The following is an 18,165-nucleotide window of genomic DNA, read 5'->3' on the forward strand; positions in this document are numbered from 1 at the left end:
TTTACTTACAGACAGAGGGTACAGTTAAACCATTCAAGAGTTTCAGTGCTGAAGCTGATGCCCAGGTACTCCGAAAGGCCATGAAAGGCTTAGGTAAGTTATACCAGTAATGGTCGTGAATGGGCTTTGATATATCACAACCAGTATTGGATTTCAGGTTTGTTAACTACACTCTGTTATCTATCAATAATGGATGACTGACATGTATTACATGGAGGTGTTTAGTAAGGCTACACTATACTCTGATGTACACCAGGGTGTTAAGTGTACGAGATTGTAATCAAGTTGACAGGTCTGTAAGGCTACACTATACTCTGATGTACATCGAGGTGTTACGTGTACGATATTGTAATCAAGTTGACAGGTCTGTAAGGCTACACTATACGCTGATGTACACCAAGGTGTTAAGTGTACGAGATTGTAATCAAGTTGACAGGTCAGTAAGGCTACACTATACTCTGATGTACACCGAGGTGTTAAGTGTACGAGATTGTAATCAAGTTGACAGGTCTGTAAGGCTACACTATACTCTGATGTACACCGAGGTGTTAAGTGTATGAGATTGTAATCAAGTTGACAGGTCTATAAGGCTACACTATACTCTGATGTACACCGAGGTGTTAAGTGTACGAGATTGTAATCAAGTTGACAGGTCTGTAAGGCTACACTATACTCTGATGTACACCGAGGTGTTAAGTGTACGAGATTGTAACCAAGTTGTCAGGTCTGTGAGGCTACACTATACTCTGATGTACACCGAGGTGTTAAGTGTACGAGATTGTAATCAGGTTGACAGATCTATAATGCTACACTATACTCTGATGTACACCAGGGTGTTAAGTGTACGAGATTGTAACCAAGTTGTCAGGTCTATAATGCTACACTATACTCTGATGTACACCAGGGTGTTAAGTGTACGAGATTGTTATCAAGTTGACAGGTCTGCAAGGCTACACTATACTCTGATGTACACCAGGGTGTTAAGTGTACGAGATTGTTATCAAGTTGACAGGTCTGCAAGGCTACACTATACTCTGATGTACACCGAGGTGTTAAGTGTACGAGATTGTTATCAAGTTGACAGGTCTATAAGGGTACACAATACTCTGATGTACACTGCGTAGGTAATTATAAATAGTGTACAGGTTGATTCAGTCTTTTAACCTGTCATAATAGATAGTCCCACTCAGATGAAATCATGTATTGTAAAAGGCCAAAAAGATTTTAGAACCTTTTTGATAAGTAGCAAAATATTTTCAGCAATCTACATGTATACTATAATGATTACATAACATGATCAACTTAACCAATAGTTAACAAGTTAAAATCAGTTATAATTTGATTGTTCATCAAATATGTAGAATAAATCAGCTTGTTAATTTGATAAGATAACTTCTAAGTACTCCTTTATCTATTGGATATGAAGACATTACCATATAATCCTATTTTTGTATCGTGTTGTAGGTACGGATGAGAGAGCCATCATCGATATCTTGGCTTTCCGATCAAATGAGCAAAGACAGCAGATAAAAGTCATGTTTAAAACCTGCTTTGGTAGAGTAAGTATCTCACATGAATACCTACCAGAAATACCATGTCAGCATTTTATATTTAAGTTCTAATTTGTATTGTTTCTTCTTGAAAACAAGTCATTCTTAGATTTGATTAAATTGATGAATTATAACTCCTTATTTGCACAATATGTAGGTACCCAATCATATCCACAGTATATGTTTGGCTGGCTGTTCAATTCATGTTGCCAAATGACTGGAATAAATTCTGAAAGAATTGTAATACTTAATAAGTTGTAGAACTCACATTGGTCACAAATCTATTCTGTCCTGTTCAAATTGAAGTGGCAGACGACTAGGACGCAATCTGGTCGTTATTCTTCATTTTGATTATGATTTCTTAATGCATTGACAAAATTAACATTTCAGTTAAATCATGTTGTTTTCTATTTTGTTTTATGGTTAATGTGTTGAATAGTAATATTTTTGCAAAGTAATACAGTTTGGACATCCTCTTATGATAGACTATTTTTTAGCACTTGTTATATAACCAAATGAATTGTGACCATTAGGCTGTGCTTCCCCTCATGCATATTCTTTTGAATATAACAATTTAAGAAAGGTACAACAATTTAAGAAGGAAATGCAATATTCCCACACCTTTTGGAAAACTGGCATGTTGATTTTAACCATATTTGTATCTCTAGAATTTGATTAATGTAGTTTGATTAAAAATTCAGAGCTGTATTGCTTTCTCCGACCATGCAGTGTCCCTTGGAGGAGGCTAGGTTTAATATAGTTTCTTTAGAAAGGTTAGTTTTTTTAAGTAAAATTGCAAACTTTAATGAATGTCAAATGACTGTTAAGACCCTTAGGACTTTTGTTGTGTTTATTTAAGAGTATTATTTTGTTAATGTCAATAAAAATATAGTTTTTGTGATGTTTATTAATTTTTCCCCAAAGGATCTAATTCATGACTTGAAGAGCGAGCTAGGAGGCAAGTTTGAAGATGTCATAATAGCTTTGATGATGAAACCAGAAGAATTTGATGCATATGAGCTGAAGAGAGCAATGAAGGTAATACCTATGGCCAGATCATGTTTAATATTTACTTGTTGAGGACGAGAAATTTGTGAATGTGTTTCCCATTGAATAAAGAATACCTTACATTTTCCTAGAGTATTTTAGAAATATGATGTTTTTATGAAAAAGTAATGATTAGAATATTACAGCATCTCTGTGGATGAATTAGAATTATGATCTTTAATAATGGTGTTATCTGTTGTGATTACTCTATTGGACCTTAATAGAAGCAGCTTTACCTGTAAACAAAAAAAGATGAACAGCAAAGTTGACATTATCTAGGAACAGGCGAGGATGCTATGATAGAAATGTTATTGTGATATGTAACTTGTATGGTTTACAGGGTCTAGGAACAGATGAGGATGCTATGATAGAAATCTTATGTACCAGAAGTAATAAAGAAATTCAAGCTATTAATGCCTCCTACAAAACATGTAAGTGTTATGTTTGTCTTCTTGTAAGGCCCCAAGTGTATTGTAGTCCTTGCACAAACATATTCGCAATGATGACATCACTGTTCTACAGACATCATTCACTATTTGCTTGTGCATAAAGTCTTTGCTACCTATGAGTGTAAAGTCACTGTTACCTATGTGTGTAAAGTCACTGTTACCTATGTGTGTAAAGTCACCGTTACCTATGTGTAAAGTCACTGTTACTTATGTGTAAAGTCACTGTTACCTATGTGTAAAGTCACTGTTACTTATGTGTAAAGTCACCGTTACCTATGTGTAAAGTCACTGTTACTTATGTGTAAAGTCACTGTTACTTATGTGTAAAGTCACTGTTACCTATGTGTGTAAGGTCACCGTTACCTATGTGTAAAGTCACCGTTACTTATGTGTAAAGTCACTGTTACCTATGTGTGTAAGGTCACCGTTACCTATGTGTAAAGTCACTGTTACCTATGTGTGTAAAGTCACTGTTACCTATGTGTAAAGTCACTGTTACCTATGTGTAAAGTCACTGTTACCTATGTGTAAAGTCACTGTTACTTATGTGTGTAAAGTCACCGTTACCTATGTGTAAAGTCACTGTTACCTATGTGTAAAGTCACTGTTACCTATGTGTAAAGTCACTGTTACCTATGTGTAAAGTCACTGTTACCTATTTGTAAAGTCACTGTTACCTATGTGTAAAGTCACTGTTACCTATGTGTAAAGTCACTGTTACTTATGTGTAAAGTCACCGTTACCTATGTGTAAAGTCACTGTTACCTATGTGTAAAGTCACCGTTACCTATGTGTGTACAGTCACCATTACCTATGTGTAAAGTCACCGTTACCTATGTGTAAAGTCACTGTTACCTATGTGTAAAGTCACTGTTACCTATGTGTAAAGTCACTGTTACCTATGTGTAAAGTCACTGTTACCTATGTGTAAAGTCACTGTTACCTATGTGTGTAAAGTCACTGTTACCTATGTGTGTAAAGTCACTGTTACCTATGTGTGTAAAGTCACTGTTACCTATGTGTGTAAAGTCACTGTTACCTATGTGTGTAAAGTCACCGTTACCTATGTGTAAAGTCACTGTTACCTATGTGTAAAGTCACTGTTACCTATGTGTGTAAAGTCACTGTTACCTATGTGTGTAAAGTCACCTGTTACCTATGTGTAAAGTCACTGTTACCTATGTGTAAAGTCACTGTTACCTATGTGTAAAGTCACTGTTACCTATGTGTGTAAAGTCACTGTTACCTATGTGTAAAGTCACTGTTACCTATGTGTAAAGTCACTGTTACCTATGTGTAAAGTCACCGTTACCTATGTGTAAAGTCTTTGCTACCTATGAGTGTAAAGTCACTGTTACCTATGTGTAAAGTCACTGTTACCTATGTGTAAAGTCACCGTTACCTATGTGTAAAGTCACTGTTACCTATGTGTAAAGTCACTGTTACCTATGTGTGTAAAGTCACTGTTACCTATGTGTAAAGTCACTGTTACCTATGTGTAAAGTCACTGTTACCTATGTGTAAAGTCACTGTTACCTATGTGTAAAGTCACTGTTACCTATGTGTGTAAAGTCACCGTTACCTATGTGTAAAGTCACTGTTACCTATGTGTAAAGTCACTGTTACCTATGTGTAAAGTCACTGTTACCTATGTGTAAAGTCACTGTTACCTATGTGTAAAGTCAATGTTACCTATGTGTGTAAAGTCACCGTTACCTATGTGTGTAAAGTCACCGTTACCTATGTGTAAAGTCACTGTTACCTATGTGTAAAGTCACTGTTACCTATGTGTAAAGTCACTGTTACCTATGTGTAAAGTCACTGTTACCTATGTGTGTAAAGTCACCGTTACCTATGTGTAAAGTCACCTTTACCTATGTGTAAAGTCACTGTTACCTATGTGTAAAGTCACTGTTACCTATGTGTGTAAAGTCACCGTTACCTATGTGTGTAAAGTCACCGTTACCTATGTGTAAAGTCACTGTTACCTATGTGTGTAAAGTCACTGTTACCTATGTGTAAAGTCACTTACCTATGTGTAAAGTCACCGTTACCTATGTGTAAAGTCACTGTTACCTATGTGTGTAAAGTCACTGTTACCTATGTGTAAAGTCACCGTTACGTATGTGTGTAAAGTCACCGTTACCTATGTGTAAAGTCACTGTTACCTATGTGTAAAGTCACTGTTACCTATGTGTAAAGTCACTGTTACCTATGTGTGTAAAGTCACCGTTACCTATGTGTAAAGTCACCGTTACCTATGTGTAAAGTCACTGTTACCTATGTGTGTAGTCACCGTTACCTATGTGTGTAAAGTCACTGCTACCTATGAGTGCGAGTGACCTAAAACTGTTTGGTTGTTTCAGTATATAAAAGTCTCCTAGAGAAAGACATACAGGGAGACACATCTGGAAACTTTAAAAGACTGATGATATCCATGTCAGCGGTGAGTACTGTATACCATTAGTAGATATCCGTGTCAGCGGTGAGTACTGTATACCATTAGTAGATATCCATGTCAGCGGTGAGTACTGTATACCATTAGTAGATATCCGTGTCAGCGGTGAGTACTGTATACCATTAGTAGATATCCGTGTCAGCGGTGAGTACTGTATACCATTAGTATATATGTGTGTCAGCGGTGAGTACTGTATACCATTAGTAGATATCCGTGTCAGCGGTGAGTACTGTATACCATTAGTAGATATCCATGTCAGCGGTGAGTACTGTATACCATTAGTAGATATCCGTGTCAGCGGTGAGTACTGTATACCATTAGTAGATATCCGTGTCAGCGGTGAGTACTGTATACCATTAGTATATATGTGTGTCAGCGGTGAGTACTGTATACCATTAGTAGATATCCGTGTCAGCGGTGAGTACTGTATACCATTAGTAGATATCCATGTCAGCGGTGAGTACTGTATACCATTAGTAGATATCCGTGTCAGCGGTGAGTACTGTATACCATTAGTAGATATCCATGTCAGCGGTGAGTACTGTATACCATTAGTAGATATCCGTGTCAGCGGTGAGTACTGTATACCATTAGTAGATATCCGTGTCAGCGGTGAGTACTGTATACCATTAGTAGATATCCATGTCAGCAGCGAGTACTGTATACCATTCGTACACCCAGCATGTTGTCTCAATGACACCTCAAAGTCCTTCCATCCTTGTTTGAGCTGAAAGTTGATGTTATTGTTATTTTTCAGTCTAAAATGTTTTATCTTCATTTGACTCATGGCTCATGGGCCTCTTGTTCTGTACAATGGTTCTTTTCTGTATTCTTATGAATACAACTTTTCTATATTTTTGTGTTATAAAAAAAAACTGTTTTCTGTATTTCTGTGTTATGGTTAAAACTGTTATCTGTATATTTGTGTGATGGTTAAAACTGTTTTCTATATTTCTGTGTTATGGTTAGAACTGTTTTCTATATTTCTAGGGAGGACGTCAAGAGGGCCAGGGTGTAGACGTCAACAAAGCACAGCAAGATGCACAGGTAATAAACATATCTTATTAGTCCAGCCCCAGCCCCTACCGGTGTGACCTTGGGGTGCTATGATATAGGTTTCTTGCCATCAGTATAGTACATATATAAGTAACACATTTGTCTGCATTCTAGCAGCTTTATTCCTTGAGGGATTTTTATCAAACTTAACACAATGACAAGGACCAGTTGCAGGGTTTTTGGGTCAAGGTCAAAGGTACTGATACTATTTTTAGCAGGAGCCAGTAGGGTCATGTATTGCTTTAGCAAGACCTGTTTTCTTGTTGGTGCATGAATTTCACTCTTCAAAAGCAGCTGTTGGAAGCCCTTTCATAGGACAAGAATAGTTATCATTCTCTAATATCTTGCCATGTTTTATAGAATTTGCCTGTGTAAGATAGCTATGTAAGAAAACTCAATTACATAGCGTTTCACGCATGTGGAGTAATCTGTGTATTTTGGTAAAAACCCCAAATAAAGAGACTTATACAAATGTTGGGTATAGCTTAATTTCTTTTATCTGGACATCATTACATAAACTGCAGGGTCAATTTCAAAATGCGTGCATGATGAATATACATTGTAGCTTTAAATTATGTTTGTTATTATGAAAATGTGTAGCTTTAAATTATGTTTGTGATTATGAAAATGTGTAGCTTTAAATTATATTTGTTATTATGAAAATGTGTAGCTTTAGATTATATTTGTTGTTATGAAAATGTGAGGTAACTTATTTATGTACAGGTTATAGATACAGCAAGCTATCTGATGTTAATGTACACCATGTATTTCAGATTGATATTGCTACATTTCCACATTCCTGTGTCTGTTTTAGAGACTGCATCAAGCGGGCGAGAAGAGGTGGGGTACTGATGAATCTACATTCAACATGATCATGGCCTCACAAAGCTATGAGCAGCTGAAGGCTGTGTTTGAGGCTTACCAGAAACTCAGTGGAAAAGACATAGAAAAGTCTATCAAAAGTGAAATGTCTGGAAACCTGGAACTGGGCATGCTGGCTATAGGTCAGTATTTGACAATTTATGGGAAGAAAATAAGTCTGTGATAAGGTCTGAACCCTTCTGTTTGCAATTCCATTACATTCGCCTTTTGACTTACAAATTACATGATTTTTGTATCATCTGAAATTGTTTTTTGTGTTCTGATTGTAGGTGATTACTTAAAAACTCTAACATAGCTTGTACATCTGTCTGTTTACTTTTCCTCGTTAGCGCTCTCTAGCCTTTATTTTTGACGGATTTTTAACACACTTGGTCCAAATAGGGGAAATTGAGTTAAATCCTTTAAATATCTACTAGTCCTAAACGCCTGAATGGATTTTGATGAAATTTGGTATGAACGGAGCATAGGGGTGAGGCTAAATAGGGGTAATTGAGGTAAATCCTTTAATTCCCTTCTAATCTTGAACAACTGAATTCTTTTCGATGAAATTTGGTCAGGGGCATTATTGGCCACATGAGATCTAATATAGAGATCTATAAACGAACGAAGTAGAACTCATGGGGCAGTAGGAAAGGGGCCAAATAGGGGAAATATTGCAAAAAAAGCAACAACTTTAAAATGTTTTTCCGCAAATGACAGGATTTGGTTCTCCTGTATTAATATTTTGGACCGTTGTTGGGAGATGCAGTTCAAAAGTAGGAAAATATTTGAAATATAACTTTAATTAGAGAATGTTGCCATAATTACTGAAACATCCAGGTGAGCAATGCAGGCCCCTGGGCCTCTTGTTAGAAGTGCATGAATTTTTCTATTTCTTTTTTGATTACTCTTAAGATTTTGTTCACTACAACAAGAAGCAATTATGTTCAACATATATTAGGGGTTTTTATATGCCAATTAGTGACGGGACATATTATGATATACCCTGTACTGTACATACCTCCATTGGAATTAACATTGGAAATACTATAGTCCTAGTTAGAATTATCAGTCTGGGATGGGGAAAAAAATGGTGTCACACACATGTTGGTCCTGACTGACCCTCAATGGCCATGGCCAAAAAGGGGTCAAGTTGTCCTGGGTAAAATATAAAATTAAATACTCTTCATAAATGGAAGGGTCTTAAGGTGTTTTACTGAAATTTTAAATTTCATGACCCTTGTATCCCCTGAGTCACATTTCCTTCAGGAGAGGGAGCTGAATTTATCATAGTTTGTACAAGAAAATCATACTTTTGAGTGTCTATTGCTGTTGGAAATAATTCAGACTTTGATAATATTATCAGTATTGGATGACAGTTTGTTGGTATGCACAAATTGGCCCTGACTGACCCCATTAGGCCATTGGGTTTGGCTAAAGTTGGTCAAATTGATTGAAATATTTCAGATCTGTTACATTTAAGGCCCATGGGCCTCTTGTTATTGCAACCACCTTAGACTTGTGTGACTTTAATGTTGTTTTATTCCAGTGAGGTGTGTCAAGAGCAGGTCTGCTTATTTTGCTGAGAAACTGTACAAGAGCATGAAGGTATAGTAGAAAAATAGTCACCGCAGTATTTAATTATCTCAAACATATGTTGACTTGATGGTAATGATAATTTACTTCTAAGTGAGAAAAACTGATTAAAGTATCAAGATTAGATAAATCTCTGGTACTGGCTCTGTTGTTTATGCTGCCTGAGGAATGTCTGTTAATGGGATTGTAATTTGTTCTCAGGGTGCTGGGACTGATGACCGTGGCCTGATTCGTGTCGTTGTAACTAGGAGCGAGGTTGATATGGTACAGATCAAACAACAATTCCAAGCCATGTACGGACAGTCATTGGATGCTTTCATCAAGGTATGCAAACTTGGGTATTACTGCATAGTAACATGTAAACTCAGGTGTTACTACACAGTAACATGTAAAATCAGGTGTTACTACAGTAACATGTAAACTCAGGTGTTACTGCAAAGTAACATGTAAACTCAGGTGTTACTACAGATACAGTAACATGTAAACTCAGGTGTTACTACAGTAACATGTAAACTCAGGTGTTACTTTACAGTAACATGTAAACTCAGATGTTACTATACAGTAATATGTAAACTCAGGTGTTACTACACAGTAACATGTAAACTCAGGTGTTACTACAGATACAGTAACATGTAAACTCAGGTGTTACTATAGTAACATGTAAACTCAGGTGTTACTACACAGTAACATGTAAACTCAGGTGTTACTACAGATACAGTAACATGTAAACTCAGGTGTTACTTCATAGTAACATGTAAACTCAGGTGTTACTACACAGTAACATGTAAACTCAGGTGTTACTACACAGTAACATGTAAACTCAGGTGTTACTACACAGTAACATGTAAACTCAGGTGTTACTACACAGTAACATGTAAACTCAGGTGTTACTACACAGTAACATGTAAACTCAGGTGTTACTACACAGTAACATGTAAACTCAGGTGTTACTACACAGTAACATGTAAACTCAGGTGTTACTATACAGTAACATGTAAACTCAGGTGTTACTATACAGTAACATGTAAACTCAGGTGTTACTACACAGTAACATGTAAACTCAGGTGTTACTACACAGTAATATGTAAACTCAGGTGTTACTACACAGTAATATGTAAACTCAGGTGTTACTATACAGTAACATGTAAACTCAGGTGTTACTACACAGTAACATGTAAACTCAGGTGTTACTTACACAGTAACATGTAAACTCAGGTGTTACTTCACAGTAACATGTAAACTCAGGTGTTACTACACAGTAACATGTAAACTCAGGTGTTACTACACAGTAATATGTAAACTCAGGTGTTACTACACAGTAACATGTAAACTCAGGTGTTACTACACAGTAATATGTAAACTCAGGTGTTACTACACAGTAACATGTAAACTCAGGTGTTACTACAGATACAGTAATATGTAAACTCAGGTGTTACTACACAGTAATATGTAAACTCAGGTGTTACTACACAGTAACATGTAAACTCAGGTGTTACTATACAGTAACATGTAAACTCAGGTGTTACTACACAGTAACATGTAAACTCAGGTGTTACTACACAGTAACATGTAAACTCAGGTGTTACTACACAGTAACATGTAAACTCAGGTGTTACTACACAGTAACATGTAAACTCAGGTGTTACTACACAGTAACATGTAAACTCAGGTGTTACTACACAGTAACATGTAAACTCAGGTGTTACTACACAGTAACATGTAAACTCAGGTGTTACTACACAGTAACATGTAACTCAGGTGTTACTACACAGTAACATGTAAACTCAGGTGTTACTACACAGTAACATGTAAACTCAGGTGTTACTACACAGTAACATGTAAACTCAGGTGTTACTACACAGTAACATGTAAACTCAGGTGTTACTACACAGTAACATGTAAACTCAGGTGTTACTACACAGTAACATGTAAACTCAGGTGTTACTACACAGTAACATGTAAACTCAGGTGTTACTACACAGTAACATGTAAACTCAGGTGTTACTACACAGTAACATGTAAACTCAGGTGTTACTACACAGTAACATGTAAACTCAGGTGTTACTACACAGTAACATGTAAACTCAGGTGTTACTACACAGTAACATGTAACTCAGGTGTTACTACACAGTAACATGTAAACTCAGGTGTTACTACAGTAACATGTAAACTCAGGTGTTACTACACAGTAACATGTAAACTCAGGTGTTACTACACAGTAACATGTAAACTCAGGTGTTACTATACAGTAACATGTAAACTTGGGTGTTACTATACAGTAACATGTAAACTCAAGTGTTACTATACAGTAACATGTAAACTCGGGTATTACTACACAGTAACATGTAAACTCAGGTGTTACTACACAGTAACATGTAAACTCAGGTGTTACTACACAGTAACATGTAAACTCAGGTGTTACTACACAGTAACATGTAAACTCAGGTGTTACTACACAGTAATATGTAAACTCAGGTGTTACTACACAGTAACATGTAAACTCAGGTGTTACTACAGATACAGTAACATGTAAACTCAGGTGTTACTACACAGTAACATGTAAACTCAGGTGTTACTACAGTAACATGTAAACTCGGATGTTACTACAGATACAGTAACATGTAAACTCAGGTGTTACTACACAGTAACATGTAAACTCAGGTGTTACTACACAGTAACATGTAAACTCAGGTGTTACTACACAGTAACATGTAAACTCAGGTGTTACTACAGTAACATGTAAACTCGGGTGTTACTACACAGTAATATGTAAACTCAGGTGTTACTACAGTAACATGTAAACTCGGGTGTTACTACACAGTAATATGTAAACTCAAGTGTTACTACACAGTAACATGTAAACTCAGGTGTTACTACACAGTAACATGTAAACTCGGGTGTTACTACACAGTAACATGTAAACTTGGGTGTTACTACAGTAATATGTAAACTCAGGTGTTACTACACAGTAACATGTAAACTCAAGTGTTACTACACAGTAACATGTAAACTAAGGTGTTACTACAGTAACATGTAAACTCAGGTGTTACTACACAGTAACATGTAAACTAAGGTGTTACTACAGATACAGTAACATGTAAACTCGGGTGTTACTATACAGTAACATGTAAACTCAGGTGTTACTATACAGTAACATGTAAACTCAGGTGTTACTATACAGTAACATGTAAACTCAAGTGTTACTACACAGTAACATGTAAACTCAGGTGTTACTATACAGTAACATGTAAACTCAGGTGTTACTATACAGTAACATGTAAACTCAGGTGTTACTATACAGTAACATGTAAACTCAAGTGTTACTACACAGTAACATGTAAACTAAGGTGTTACTACAGTAACATGTAAACTCAGGTGTTACTACACAGTAACATGTAAACTCGGGTGTTACTACACAGTAACATGTAAACTCAGGTGTTACTACAGTAACATGTAAACTCGGGTGTTACTACACAGTAACATGTAAACTCGGGTGTTACTACAGTCACATGTAAACTCAGGTGTTACTACAGTAACCTGTAAACTCGGGTGTTACTATACAGTAATATGTAAACTCAGGTGTTACTATACAGTAACATGTAAACTCAGGTGTTACTACACAGTAACATGTAAACTCAGGTGTTACTATACAGTAACATGTAAACTAAGGTGTTACTACAGATATAGTAACATGTAAACTCGGGTGTTACTACACAGTAACATGTAAACTCAGGTGTTACTACACAGTAATATGTAAACTCAGGTGTTACTATACAGTAACATGTAAACTAAGGTGTTACTACAGATATAGTAACATGTAAACTAAGGTGTTACTACAGATATAGTAACATGTAAACTCGGGTGTTACTATACAGTAACATGTAAAAACTGAAGGTTATGAATCACACGTTATGACTTTTGTTTTGCAGGGAGACACCTCTGGAGACTACAAGAAAGTACTGCTGGCATTGGTGAGCCAGGGAGGCTACTAACCAAGTGGGGACATACTGACTAAATCTGAGCAATCTGGCTGTGTACTACACAAATGTCTTATAAACTTTGGGGGTTGGGAACAAATCTCAAGTCTGCAGCATACTGTTTATTATTTTTCATCTAGTATGAAACTGATTTTAAAAAAAATTAAAAAAATTTCATCAAAATGTACACATCAAAAGTAATGCCAATGATACTAACACAGGAGCCATTTTTTGTGTTGTGTAAAACATTAAGTCAATTGGTATATAACAGTGTCTGACAAATGGCATGCTGGAGTCCTGTCTGTCCATGTGGCGTATACTACACTGCCCAAGTGTATGAAAATAAAGATTGTCCATTCTGTATCTGTGGTGGTTATTGACTGGCTAGTTATATACATGTACATATAATATATACCAGAATTTACCACAACAAATTTATCATTCATATATCACAGAATTTAGTCAGGGACCTAATACACGATTCTCTTCCTATGGAATATGTTAGTCCTATCCGTGTTGAACGTGCTGAGATGTTGATGACTAGGCTGAAGTGGATAAGTGGTTCATCCTGTGTAAACATAAATACAATTGAAACTTTTAAAATGGCATTGTTGGTGCTCACTTTCATATGGTTAAGTACCCAATTTTGGCTGTAAATAAAATCCAATGATTTTTTTCCCCCCTTTAAATGTCTAAAATGAAAACCATTTAATGAGTTGCTGTGTTATTTACAGTAGTCATGAGTTAATACAATTTCTGAACAAACTCTCTTTCCTTCAGTGTTTTGATTATTGTCGTAAAGATATTTTTATTCACTTGAAGTGTGTTGATTCTAAATAAATACTTTAATCCTCCTGCAGATTTGTACTGTTTGCCTGTTAAGTGATTACCTAATATTGTTAATTATTTTGATAATTATCTAATTTAAGACTTCTTTACATCAAGATCATCTCAAAGGTTTATTTGTATCTCTAGACATTGGTGCCATTGTACTTTGCTGTACGTTTTAGTGCTTTTTGAGGAACTAGTGTGTAGACTGTACCATTATGTAAAGTCAAAGCTCCATAATAGATTATAATCCATATGCAGCTGGATCGTTATGAATTAATTAGGGTTGAATATCAAATCATTGTGTTTGTATTTACATGTAACACTGAAACTACAGTCTGGTGATAACTGTGCCTTCAGATGCTGGTTATTTGTAAAATATGATGTCTGAAACGGAAGGACGAGCTGCCATTAATATTGCCAACATGAAAACTTCAATAACTTATAAAGAAAAATGGGTAGAGTCAAAATCATTTTAATAATTTGAAGGAAATAATGAATCAGTCACAGTGTATTAGATATAGAGGCAGAATATGCCTAACTAACTACAACACTTACAGGACAAGGGTTCTAGTGTTAGCTGCATAAAATGAACTAGTGATTTGAGCAAATGGTATTCAATGGTGTTTGTCAAACAAACAAAAACCAGTAGTCTTGGTTTTGCCATTTTGAAACAAATGAATAGAAAATATAGACTGCATAAATTTTATTTTAGTTTGAGATTAAGTACATTTTGATGTCAGCGTGTGTTTACACATATACTTAAATGTTGTAGTATCAAATTAGCATAATTTGTTGTGTTTGGAGTTCTTGGATTAAGAACATACTATCTCAAAGGATGTTTTGTTGAAAGTGCTAACATGTATGTTGTTAAATATATATAATATATACGCTGTAGAGTTATATAATCAGTTCCTCTCTGTAATATGTATGTTTTCTTGTGTAGCCTTAGTTCCCACAGTGGTGTAATCTCAGTCCATTTAGCTACATTTACTTGTGATGTTCATCGTTTAATGTCATCTGTTAGACTGAACATTTTGTTTATTAAAATCTTCTCCTTCGTTGATTTATGCCTCAGGGAGAAAAATGCATATTTGGGTAAATAAACTTTTTTCCTGTCATTTTATGTTTTTTATGTTATTTTGTCTGCAATGAAGTCATGAAGTGTGATTATGGTGTTATTTTTCCGGTGTTAACAGCATCATAATCAAATTTTACTTCAGAAGTTTTTCATTTAGATCCGTTTCTCAAAAAGTATAAATTCATCTTTAACTAAACTTGGTAGCTAGATCACATAGTGATCGCAGTACAGCCTTTATGTATGGAAGATGTTTGGTTGCTGGGAATCTGGACTTTTAAAATTTTGTGTTTAGCTCAGCTTCTCAGAAAGTGTCAGTGTTATTTCAACCAAACCTGGAATATAGTCGCATTGTAGTATGGAAATCTCAGCACATCCTACAACTTACATGAATTTTTATTTTTTGCTGTATTTTTAAACGAACATTAATGTTCGGTTATTGCAATCAAGAACTGGACTGAGAAATATGACCATATTTGGTAACCACATTCACCAATACGCCATCTACTGTCTGTTTCAATGAAATATGGCTGCCCTCATGGCCTTACGCTTCAAATAATTTATGTGCAAAAACATCTTCGTTTTATAGAGTAGTTTTACTGAAAATATTGAAATGTATTCAGTAGATGTTTTCAAGATGCATACGATTTGAGAAATGCATAACGCTAGCGAAATGTGAAGACTAAATGAACATGAACTTTGCGAATAACTCCAGGTCAATATATTCATGTAATCAACTATTGCGCAGGCGCATTCGTCTCCGGATGTTTAGAAAGTTTTGCTCCTCCGTGTTCATTCCAAAACGGCTGACATTAGGCCTATAGCATAGGTCTGCAAATATGTCCGCGATTTACTTAAATGTGTAATATATATATTCTAGAATGTTACATCATTATCAACTAGGTGTGTATTTCTATAATTTAGAGAAAGAAATATATCAATAACGGCATACGAGACGATACATTGTATCATAGGTTACTGTATAGGCTTACAATAAAGTGGTATTTGTGGTCAGGGTGACTGGTCATAGCGTTAACGTTGTCATCGATTTCCATATACCATTTTCCTTTGACGAAAACGACCAATAGATCAAATGCAAATGATAATATCTTGTTGTTATGTGCACGGGATTGCGTGTTGTAAACGATACTTGGAACGTATTTACTGTTGTAAGGGAGGTAACTGCAAGATTACGGAAATCAACAGTTATACCAATTTGATTTGTCGATCTCATGACTTTTCATAACTACGGCAATATTCCGATGATATCAACAAAAACATTTTTGGATACGTGTGGTTGGCAGTTGTTGTCATGTTTAAAATGAACAATTATATAGCTTGTTTTTATTTCGGCAAAGACGAGAATATTTACTGAAACGGACCACAGGTGAAGCGGACTTGGAAATACCGACGCGAAGAGAAATGGTGCTTAATTATAATATAAATTGGCATTATTTTCAGAGAATTGACCCAAATATATGTTCCTCAATGCCTAATTGTATCATATGTAAAATATTAGAGGTTTATTTGACCGAATTTTAAATTAATTTTTTTATTTGCGAATCGCAACCCGATTGTCGTTAAGAGTTGAATTACCGAAATGGCCGATAGTGGACCCAAAATCGATATTTTTACGAGAGAATGGACCCAATATAGTAATCTTTGGTGTGTGTATAGAGACCATATGAATTTGTTTTTCATTTACCTGGAAGTATTTTGAAATAATTTGCAAAATACCGAATTCACGACCGAATTTTCGATTGTGACGAACTACTGAGACGGTGTTAAGTTCATGTTAAGTCAATCTGATTAAAATCAGCTGTTACATGGCTACGTTTACTATGCACTACGTCTACGTAAATTTTTTTAAAGCCGGAAAACGGAAATCCGGATTATCTAAAAACAAATGCAAAAATACTTGTGATAGTCACTTAATTTGATATTCAGCCGTTAATTGTTATTTGTAGTTTTATAACTTCTGATATATTGTGATTGATTCTCTATATAATATTGCTGTGGAACTTGTGTTATTTTTCAAACAAATTCATTTTAATAATTTGTTAATTTAGAATTTTCATGAAGTCATGATCAAGACTTGAAATTCTCACTACACCATACTTCAAACTGAAAATTGAAGTCAAGCAAATGAGTTAATATTTACCTTAAATATTTTTTCAATATACATTTATTAGCATAAATAATGGACGCAGCCTTGTAGCCTCTATATCCATATCAATATCAATACATAGTATAATATAAATATTTCCTGTGTAATTAATTGCTTTATATTAGTTCCTGTACATTCATGAATAAAAACGTTTATTTTTCCAATGATCATCTAACATTATTTCAAATTTTATGACAGAATCAGCATTGACAACAATTTGTGGCAAGCTATTCCATAAATCAATAACTCGGTAACTGAAAAAAATTGTTTCCTCCCATCAAGACGACATCGCTTTTTGAATATTTTCTTATCGTGACCTCTGGTTCTACTCATCTTGTCCATTTGGAAAAAGTTTTTTGTTATTCTACTATCGTATACAATGTATGTTATTTACTATCTTAAAAACGTTAATCATATCTCCTCTGGTCCTACGGTGCTGTAGCGTTGGGAGATTTAACCGTTGTAGCCGTTCCGGGTACGATATATTTTTAAATCCAGGAATCAGTTTTGTTGCCCTTCTCTGCACATTTTCAATGAGTTCTATATCTTTTACTTTTGATGGGTTTCAAACAAATGTTCAGATGACTATTTGTGCCATGCTGTTACAAGATTTCAGTTACAATTCTAAAATTGAATTAGTATGTAAATATATGTTAGCCTGTCAATATCCACAAAGCGAGTGTAGTCTACTGTACTCAAAGTCATGCCAGTAGATAGCGGTACATATACATGTACTTACTGCTTACATCTAGTGCTTACTTGTGTGAACTATAAATCAATAACAAAATGGTTCATATATTTCTATATATGACTTCACAAATTATTTGGTGTCTGAAGATCTGAATGAAGTGAATAAACGATGTATTAAATTATTTTTATGAAATATTCAAGTCATTGATCATTCTCTTTTAAAAATATTGATTTCAGGTCCATTTTGGTAATTCAACTATGACGGCAATTAGGCCTCAAATGGCGAATGATTACAAAAAATTTAAATACTTCAAATACTTAAATACGGTCAAATAAACCCCTTATATTTTACATCTGATTAATTTTAACATTGGAAAACATATAATTGTGTCCATTCTCTAAGCAGTG

At 35.1% G+C, this 18,165-nt stretch overlaps 1 protein-coding gene across 1 annotated transcript in view; it reads left to right on the plus strand.

The window, feature by feature from the left end:
- Window positions 1-14,943, plus strand: part of LOC117325075 (annexin A4-like) — a 45,270-nt gene extending 30,327 nt beyond the window's left edge. Inside the window, exons 6-15 of the mRNA XM_033881010.1 lie at window positions 12-93; window positions 1,465-1,559; window positions 2,475-2,588; window positions 2,938-3,028; window positions 5,413-5,492; window positions 6,495-6,551; window positions 7,375-7,564; window positions 8,971-9,029; window positions 9,219-9,341; window positions 12,947-14,943. Of these exons, the coding sequence (XP_033736901.1) occupies window positions 12-93; window positions 1,465-1,559; window positions 2,475-2,588; window positions 2,938-3,028; window positions 5,413-5,492; window positions 6,495-6,551; window positions 7,375-7,564; window positions 8,971-9,029; window positions 9,219-9,341; window positions 12,947-13,009 (954 nt within the window). The 3' untranslated portion in view covers window positions 13,010-14,943. The remainder of the gene's footprint in view (window positions 1-11; window positions 94-1,464; window positions 1,560-2,474; window positions 2,589-2,937; window positions 3,029-5,412; window positions 5,493-6,494; window positions 6,552-7,374; window positions 7,565-8,970; window positions 9,030-9,218; window positions 9,342-12,946) is intronic.
- Window positions 14,944-18,165: the final 3,222 nt, after the last annotated feature.

This window comes from Pecten maximus, chromosome 1 (genome assembly GCF_902652985.1).
Source record: "Pecten maximus chromosome 1, xPecMax1.1, whole genome shotgun sequence".
In the NCBI taxonomy this organism is placed as follows: Eukaryota; Metazoa; Mollusca; class Bivalvia; order Pectinida; family Pectinidae; genus Pecten; species Pecten maximus.